This window comes from Alligator sinensis, unplaced genomic scaffold (assembly GCF_000455745.1).
Source record: "Alligator sinensis unplaced genomic scaffold, ASM45574v1 scaffold457_1, whole genome shotgun sequence".
Taxonomy (NCBI): Eukaryota; Metazoa; Chordata; order Crocodylia; family Alligatoridae; genus Alligator; species Alligator sinensis.
This window is the reverse complement of record NW_005842840.1, coordinates 620,839-630,529: the sequence shown is the minus strand read 5'-3', so window position 1 is coordinate 630,529 and position 9,691 is coordinate 620,839. Positions and strand designations below refer to the sequence as shown.

Below are 9,691 nucleotides of genomic sequence, written 5' to 3'. Positions count from 1 at the left end.
CATTCCCAGCTGTAAAAAGACAGACAGACTTTGGGCAAGTAACTCAGCACCTTCCACTCCCCTCCCCACCAAAAGGTCTATAAAAGTGGGGATGTTTCCCCCCACTCAACTCCTTCACCTCATCTGTTCAGCCCAGACTGAGGCACATATTGCTACCAGTGTAAGAGGGCCATGGATAGAGGGCCATTGGTAGAGGTCAGGTAGACATTATGGTAAGTGCAAATAAAAAAAAAAAAAATACAATGGCTAGATATTTAATAAAGTTTAATTTTTTATTAGGCTACTCAATATTATCTACAGCCATAAAATAGAAAGTAAATATTTTAAAAACTGTACAAAAGCAATGCACCAGGGACTGTGAGAGGAAACACAGAGACAAAAGGGCATGAAGAGAACAACTAGAACAGGACAGAACATGGCCACTTCCCAGAGGTGATGGAAGATGCTGGTAGAGTTGAAGGCAATACAGTTTGGCTCTGTATGTACTGAATTCTCTTGTGCAACTTTGTGTCCCACCCTGTAACAGAAGCTAGTACAGACCCCTACATTTAAAAAAAGTCAAAGGTTAAGATTAAAAGAGAAAAAAAAAAAAAGGGGGACACTACGCCCCACCAAGTCTTGGCACCAATTCTGTGCTTTAAAAATATACTATACAAGTAATTTTTTTTTAAAAAGGTACCCTACAGCAGCTGTTTAAAACATGGTTCTTATACATACACCACAAATATATATTAAACATTTTCAACAATTAAACTCATTTGTACCTGTACAGAACTGAAGGAAAAAAAGAAGAAAGAAAAAACTCCAAGCAAAATAACCCCAAACTTGTGTTTTCAAGACGAAGAAATGTGCAAAATAACCCCAGAAAAGGCAGCATAGTAGCCTGTTTTGTGTTTTTTTTTTTTTGGGAGAGGCCAGGAGAGAGCAACTCCTGATGATAAATTGGGGTGGGGTCCTCTCTTCTTGGCTACAGAAAAGTGAGAATCTTTTATTTGGGATGTGCAAGATGTCACCTGAACCCATTTGCCCAGGTTTTTAAAAGCTCACAATCATTCCCCCTCTGCAGGGGTAACTCATGATATCTGGACAGGATCCACTTCCCTCCGCTGTCTGCAAAGTATCATGCCGTGTTGTTATAGAAAGTGGCTTCATGTGAAACATCACCTCCTGGTTTTCTGGCTGGCTGACATACCATCCATCAGCATCTACTCTGCTCACACCTTTTGTCCCTCCCCTTTTGGGGGGGGATGGAAAAAAACCCCCACCATCCTTCCTGCCACACAATGAGGTTATCTTGATGAAGTAAGGCAGGGTGAAAGCTCCAATTTGTAGTACTTGAAGCAGGGTATAACAACAGAGGGCTCCCCAACAGGTCCATTTCAGGAGCTCTTTAGGCTTCAGCACATATTATTAAAGCCCTAACATGGAAGGGAATATATAAGAACCTGGAAAAGGAGAGGACTGTAGTTGTATAAAGGAACTGTGATCAACACAAGCCAGTCTGGCCTGGCTTGCCAAGGGTCGTATTGCACGCAAAAGGGTTTTGACAGTGGGGGGAAACTCATTACCACCGGGGAGCCACCTGACCCCACACTTTAAAGCTGCAGGTTAGAATCGACATAAGAAAAAGAAGGGGGAAGATGCAGGCTGAGCGGCTGCTCAATTCATTTACCCACTCCAGGCTTCACGCCTGCCACTAGTGTCACACTGGCTGTGAAAGAGATGTGACCAGGAATGGAGAGGGAGACCTGAAAGTGATGGTGACAGTCGAGACAGCATCCTGACACTAACGTCAGCTATGTCACCACCTTATCCAAGGGGAAAAAAAAAGGGGGGGGGGGGGGGGAGAGAGTGTCCACGTGGAGTTTTTTGGCATCAACTTTGCATTGAGGCCTTCCTTCCTCGGTTTTCAGAACCACCCCCCTCCATCCCATTTCTCATTAGCCACCTTGCGCCTTCCCACACTTAGCCCCTGATGTTTGACATGGTGCCACTCCCCACACTTTCCCCTCAGCTTCATGCACTCCCCTTCAACGCCAGGGACAAGAGTTTGCTCCCGGACTGCACAAGTTCAAAACGGACGCTCTACAGCTGCTTGCCATGAGTCGGGAGGAAAACGGCATGGGCTGCAGAGATCCTGCAGTGGGCATGTTGGTGTTAGTATTACAGGGGAGTGACCTTCAACAGTAAGAGGTCTTCTTCGTTGCAATAGAAGGATACTTCAGAACCAGACGTTCAAAGGGCACATTTGAATTTGGCATTGGAGGAAGGTTCTTCGGCCAAGAAAGTCTGTCACTAGCAACGGAGAGGCAGAGGGGAAGGTGTCAAGACCACTGGCTAAGCAGGTTGGTGCCAAATCATATGCCCTGGTTTCAGCTCTTAAACAATGTCCTTCCACAAGATCATTGGTAAAGAAGGTAGCTCTTGAGGGATGCTGGCAGTGGCAGCGAATGGATCTCATTCAGTCTTTCCTTGCCCAAGGCCAGCCTCACAGCACGCCGGCACAGATCCATCAGAGGCAGTGGTTCCGCTGCAAGACAAACACACACACAAACACGTTAACTTAGAGCAAGCTGCAAGCTGGGGGGCTGCACTGCTATCGCCAGTTGTAGTAACCGGTATTCAAGAGGAGCAAAAAACGGTAAAACAAAGACCTGGCCTGGCTGAGAGCCCCCGACTCCCCACCCTCTTCAGCAAATAAGCCAGCACACTTCAGGCCACAACCCTGGAACATATGAATAGGCAAGGGAGGGTAGGACTCATCTGCAGAAGGCAGAGCGCCACATTTGCCTTAAGAAATACTTGGGGATAGATATCAATAGTAGCAAAGGTAAAAGATACCACTTGGATTTTACTGTTTGATGAGCTAGGAGGAAGATGCAGTTCTAGGCACCTTGGGAGCTGTCATACTCTGTTTTGAGGGATGTTTCCTCCCATCCCCAAGATGCACATCAGCATATCGACAGCAAGCCTCACAAGTCATTATCTCGAATGCTTCGCCAACAGTGCATCTCCCTGGAGCATGTCCCCTACAGCCTGATCCAGCAGCACCCGAAAGGTTGCTATAGCTTTGCCCACCGGTCCCATTTCCACGCATTTCATAACTTTTAACAGGGAGCTAGCTTAATTTAGAGCTCCTACAGCCAGTTCCTGTGCACACTGGGTGGACTGGGTAAATTCCTTGACATGCACTGATGTGAGCCCCCTGCCAACACCAAGGAGTTTGCACACCTAAGCCCCAAGGGCATTGGCCGCAACACATCGAAGGAGTTCCTGCAGAGTGAAATCAGATTTCCCAAAATCCATGCTGCACGCTGTTACGGACCTAGCAGCCAGGACACCTGCAGTCAGTGCTTGTACTGAACATGCATCACTGATGCGAGTAATAATTTCTTTTTTGCAGACAGCTCCTCCCTCTCTCCAGCCTCAAACCTCAGTGCAGCTGATCTGTCTGCAGTTTCCCCTCCAGACAGATTTTCCAGTGAGGTAGCTCAAGACATCATTCTTGATCAGAGGCTAATGTCAGCCAGCTTGAGAGAAACCTAAAACTTCATATGAAGTCAACAAATGCCATGAGCCCACTTGCCTAATTCAGGACTTTAGCAGGAGAGATTGCAAAAGAACCAGGCAAGCTACATATATCCCAGAAATGATATAAAGCCTATTGAAATGAGTCTGATCTCAGGGAGTAGTTCCAATACTAAGGAGAGAGAGAAAGAAAAAACCCTGCCCTGCAGGCAGATCAGCAAAAAATAAGTACAGTGATTTCTTGCAAGAATCTCTCTATCATGAGGACAGGAAAAAGCAAAGTATGGCAGGATTACTTTCAGAGGACTAGGCCCACAACCTAAAACCAAACAGTCAAAAGCATGGAATCAAGATGAAGCCACAAGAACATTTTTAGGTTTGGTTTCATAGACTAGACTAACAGCGGCAGGCAAAATATGGTCCATGGGCCGTATCTGGCCCACCACGCCATTCCATCCGGCCCGGGGGGGCCCTAAAAACATAGAAAATTAATTATCTGCCCTTGGCTGCCTGTCAAAGATGACAAGGTGCAAGTGGCAGCAGGACTTGAGGGAGCTACAACCTCCCACACCCCGCCCCCCACAAACCTATACCCACCCACCCACACCACTCCCAACAGTATACAAGAGCAAGACTTTATTTTAAGCTAGTATACAATCACCTCTATGTACACTACACCCACATAAGTAAATCAGGACACAAATATTTTCTGAAATCAAATTAATGAATGCTGTAGTAGATGTTTGAGTTTTAGAACAGAATTTGGTATTTTTCTGGTTCTGAGATGGCACACCCCCTTGCCGAGAGGAGTACTTCCATGGGCAAGGTCAGGGGTTAGGGGATGGGACTTCTGGTCCCAAGATAGCAACCAGGGGGCAGGGCTCCTGTCAAGGGGCAGGGCTACCCATGCAGCCCTCGACAGCTTGCCAAAACTTGGTAAGCAGCCCTCCAGCTGAAATAATTGCCCGCCCTTGCTCTAGAAGTCAGGGAATGATTTTCACATCAAAGCACCATAGGTACATCAATGGTTCCTATCTCGTTTCATATAGTAGGAGGTTGTTCTGGTCTACAGCGACAGAGCAGAGTTATGAAGGCCAAGAATGAGTACAGAGAATCTCTGAAGTTGAGATTTCAATTTTTTTTCCTCTCTCTCACACACACACACACACACACACACACACACACACTCTACAAATCTCTACAGATATATCTGTAGAGATTGTACTCAAGATCTTGAGCTCCTAACAGCAGTCTTGACACCACCTAGGTTACCCGAGCTAGCTAAAGATCCCCCGAGAGGTTAGGAATTCCATAAACCAAATCAAGAGAACGCTCTGCATTCAGATGCATAATCAGCAAAAACAGGGGGGAAAAAAAATAGTTTAACCTGAGCAAACTGCCAAAACAGGCTAAATATAAAAGAAAATGAACTCTGAGTCAGCCTCATACTGACTGAAGAGTATTTACTAGCAACATTTTACCGCTCTCCACAGGAAAAACTTGTTTCTTGGGCTCTAAGGTCACAGTCAGCATGAACCAAGGTTGCAGCTGCACATAAAGACTTTATTATTTATATGTATATAAATATAAAATGTGAGGTCCTTAGCACTTGCCTTTATGAACTATACAAGCTTGCAAATTCCTCTCCTACAACACTGGCTAAATTTTGGGCACCTCAATGAACACTACACAACTAAATTCAAACTGTCAAATTAGCATTCATTACAGATTATCTAAACACTGGGTATCTTTTATGAAAAAAAAAAAGTTATCACAGACTGGAAACTACTAAAAAGTAAAGACACACATGAAGTTACTAGTGACTTTGAAAGTCTTGGGTAAGGCATTGCAGCTTTTAGGATTCTCAAATGCAGACTGAATCCAACAGCTCTACAAAAGGTTCACAATGTTCACACTGCTGCTGTTTCACAGATTGGAGATAGTACAGCATGGGCACTTTTCTAACCCTAACACTTTTCTGATCAGCTCTCCTCCTCTGCACAACTCCACAATCATTCTGGTCACTAATTGAGACAGAAAAAATCCTTTGTTCTCTCCCCCCCACCGTAAATTTAGCGCACAACCTTTATGCACCTAGGATAAAGGCCATTAAAAGTGAAGATTCATGTTTGTTGAAAGTTTTCTACAAGTTAGGGTTTCCATAAGAAAAAGGAACTTAAGTTCTAGGAAGATGCAAGATCCTTCTTCCCTTCAGGCAAAAATATTACTATTTGGTTGCCAACTCTTAAGGGTGTGCGAAGCAGGCCCTATTCGATTCGTGATTCGGCCCAAATCGGGGACAGTGATTCAATTTGTTGATTGGGATCTCTGTCCCCGATTAGATTTGGCTGAATTGGCATCAAAGAGTCAGATTCATATTTGGCAAATCAGCGATTCAGACACAGACACAGCTTTAAAAGTTTTTTTTATACATACCTTGAGGTACCAGCGCATCTCGTGATCACTGATGCTGGGGCACGTGCAGCGTCCCACAGGAGCGTGGGGGGGCCCTCCATGTGCTCAGCAGTGACCCTGGAAGTACTTCCAGTCCACTTCTGGGGAGTGCACCAGGGACCACCCCCCTCCCCGTCCCCCTCCAGCTCAGCGATCAGCCATTAGGATATCCCAGGTGCCCCTCCCCGACCCACGAGGACCCAGTGACCAAGCCAGGGGGGATGTGGGGTGGCCCCCAGAGGACCCAGAAGTGCTTCTGGTCCACTTCCAGGTGTGCTTGCTGAACGCGCTGGGAACCCCGCCACGCTCCTGTAGGACGCTCCATGCACCCCAGCATCGCAGCATTCATGAGCCGCCTGCTATGTAGAGGTGTGTGGAAAACACATTTAAAGCTGTGTCTACGTCCGAATCGCCGACTTGGAGGGTTCCAATTCGATTTGGAGAGATTAAAGGGTCCTCTGATTTGATTTGGAGATTCGGCCACCGAATCAAATCAGGGACTGAAGCTTCGCACAACCCTACCAATTTTCACCCACAGCCCCTTTGGGTGACAGTCACCTCCGTGGCGGTCTCCGTGGTGGCCACTCTCCGCGCATTTCATCCGTGTTTCTGCCCATTTCATACCAAATTTCAGCTCTTTGTCACAACTCTCAGGCCTTCTGCTCACGTGCCTTTGATACTCTTTTTACGTACTCCGCAACCTGCCAGGGAAGCCAGCCTTGCCTGCAAATTGGTCTGCTCTCCCCCCAAAAGTCTCTTTTCCCATGCTGTTGCTAGCAAGTGTCCCTGCATGGATCCCCAAGGCTACTCTTCTCCTGGAGATCCAGTTCAACTGCTGTGCTGATAAATCAACTTCGTAATGGCTACATTGGGAGGCATATAGGGACACAACAAGGGCACATAAATATTGTGCGTTTCTCCCCCCTGCTCCAGCCCCTTGCCAACATCATTTGTTACTTCAGCCCAGTCCTTGCCCTGAAGAACTTGCAATCTTCGTCTAGACAACATGCAGGACGATGAGGCCTTGACCCTCTTTGGGGCCAATGGGCATTACTGCAACATAAACACACTCTGATTAAGTGGCCTTCAGAGAGGAGTCTTTATGGAAATTAATTTGGCTAGCTAGAACTTTGCCCTACTCTAGTTTGCATAGATAACCCTTTAATAGCCTCTTCAAACAACAGCTTGACTCAACAAGAGATAAGACTAAGGTTAGATAAGACGAAGGTTTGGTGGAACACCAAACACCCGGAAAAATAAGCCCAAATGGCACCTGCCCCTGACTCACAGTTCACAAGCACATAGGTCATTAAGCCCAGGGCTTTTATCGAAAACCAGTCAGACACTTCTCCCAGTGGCATCTAACTATTCTTGATCTCCTCCCGTTACTCTCTCTGATCTAGGTTATGCTCCTGTAGCCCCCCAAAATGGAACGTATTTTCTCTTGCAAGACAATGCAGAAAGTGGTTTCTTACTTGCAAAAGGGAATTTTGTGCCAAGAACTGACCTAACACAAGCTACCTGTTGGGTCTGGGATCTTACAACTGACCAGTTTGGAACCTGGCTACTGGAGGACACGGCCTCTCCTTACAGCACTGCTGCAGTGGTGGAGGGCCTCGAGCTGGACTCTGCAGTAGCCTTTGAAGGGGGTGCCCCAGCGAAGAGGTTTCAGCTCAAACAGTTTAAACCCTACTCCCCAGGATCAGTCACTGATCTATGGCTCAGTGCTCAGCTGTCTACCTAGACCGGAAGTGGCAAGACACAGGGTCCTTTGATTTTAGAAGGTAGTTTTAAGCTGTTGGAAGCAGTCACCTACATGCAAAGTATGCAGAACTGCACATTTTAAAGGCTTAAGTTCCCCGAGTCAAGAAGGAATGCCTAAGAGAGAGAGATACAAAGATCCTACTTCAGCTGAATGCCTCTTTCTGTTTCACAAAAAGTATGCTCACCCGGTCCCTTGACTCGAAAGCTAGTCCTCAAATAAAAGTGCTCTTGATTGTTAACCTCAAGTGAAGGCAAAATGTTTCCAGGCAGCATCTCTGCCTAGCTAGTCTCAGATAAGGAAACTTGACAGGGTGATTGGAAACGATCACGGTGCAGATGAAAGAACCGACTTTGTGTACATGCCTCAAAGCTAGATGTACATCAGTCTAGTCCCCATCATGGTTTAGGAGGACGGGGTTATAGCACCACAGCCTTCGTGCTCCATGCCCTAGCCATCTGCTTCTCATCATCATTTAAGCTGCGTCCGTTTTGCCCCCTAAACCTCTACACGGTTTGGAACCGACCTCCGTACGAGATTACTGCAGCACAGAGAGGTTATTACTATGAACAATAGGAATGCACTTTCCAAGAAACAGGAAAAATTGCAGAGTTGACAGAGGAATTCCCTCTAGTGTGCAATGCAGGCTCTTCCTCAGAGTAAAACCTTTTCTTTAAATAGCAACTGTGACCTGATGCGTAGTTGTCATAAGTAAGGATAAAATCCCAATTGATACCTAAAAGCAAACAGTGCATAGAAAACTAAATGCACAAGCATTTAATGGGTCCAGATAGTACTAGGAGTAGTACAATTAAAAATATAATGGTAAAAGCTCAGAGAAAAAAAATAGTACAGGCTGATTTGTCTTACTGACAGTGTCTGCACACAATCTCTAACAAGTTGGAGACCCAGAGATTAAAGCCGAGTAGTTCTGCAGGTCTTCAGTGGGACAGCAAAATTATGCTGCACACCAAGAACAAGGCACCGAGACAAGCCAAATGCACACAGATGAGCTTCTGCAGTTTCACTTTTGACCGTGCCAGTTACTCCGCACTTGCTCTGCCCCAGCCAGCATTACTCCGCTGCATGCAGATCGTTACTGCGACTATTTAATCAAATGTGGCAACCAAACTAATGCTTAAAATGGGACACTTGCCCAATATCTGTCAATAAGAAATTACACTAACTCATCTGGATGGTTGCATCTTTGCAGCCCAGCTGGGTAGCAAGAACTGGAAGTTTTAAAGCACAGACTGCATCTATTACTGCTCAAAAATAAGGCATGGTCTCCTTTGCCCTTTGTTTTTACAGTCCCTAGAACAGTGGAGTCCACTGTGGCTCCTGCTTGCCACCTCAATATCAGTAATAGCTTGCTCTCTTACAGGTATTAAAGCAATGGATGAGGCATTGCTGTCTGCAGTGCTGGGTACTTCTATTTTGTTACACTGAAGGGAATTATTCTACTGAAAGCATTCATGACCTTTAGGGGCTAATGTAGTAAGATTTTTTTTTTTTTTTTGGCCTACTGGTACTGAAAATTGGATTCCCAACCCTCAGCATTTTTAATTCTTAGTTACTAGGAAGGGAGCAGTGATGGAGAGTTAGGCTCTTTGGACCCAACAGGTCTATGGTTGCATGCAGAACAGTGCAACTTTAGAAACAAGCTGCCAAGGGCAATACTCACGGTCAAGCCCATTCAAGTAGCGCATCCGTATTTCACAGTGCCCCCACACAGCACTTACAACTGGATACAGTTTTTTCCCTTTGAGCCCTCGAAAAGCAACGCCCATGTATTGTCCATCTACAATGAAGCTCAAGGTCCCATCATCCATGTCCAGGACCACCAGGAAAGAGTCTGGCACTATAAAAGTCTCATCCGGTTCCAAGAAGGCAGGGTAGGTTTTACTTGGCTGGTTCTTCCCATCGTGGTACAGTCTGTTTCGCCCA

The 9,691-nt window shown here is 46.0% G+C and overlaps 1 protein-coding gene across 2 annotated transcripts in view; it reads right to left on the bottom strand.

Moving 5' to 3' along the window:
* Window positions 1–258: 258 nt before the first annotated feature.
* The window catches only part of SPSB1 (splA/ryanodine receptor domain and SOCS box containing 1), a 69,710-nt gene continuing 60,277 nt past the window's right edge, over window positions 259–9,691 (bottom strand). For both annotated transcript variants that reach the window (XM_025191604.1, XM_006035457.3), the window contains exons 2-3: window positions 9,429–9,691; window positions 259–2,530 (exon numbers count right to left, since the gene is read on the bottom strand). The exon at window positions 9,429–9,691 is cut by the window's right edge and continues 542 nt beyond it. In XM_025191604.1, the coding sequence (XP_025047389.1) occupies window positions 2,403–2,530; window positions 9,429–9,691 (391 nt within the window). In that variant the 3' untranslated portion in view covers window positions 259–2,402. The remainder of the gene's footprint in view (window positions 2,531–9,428) is intronic.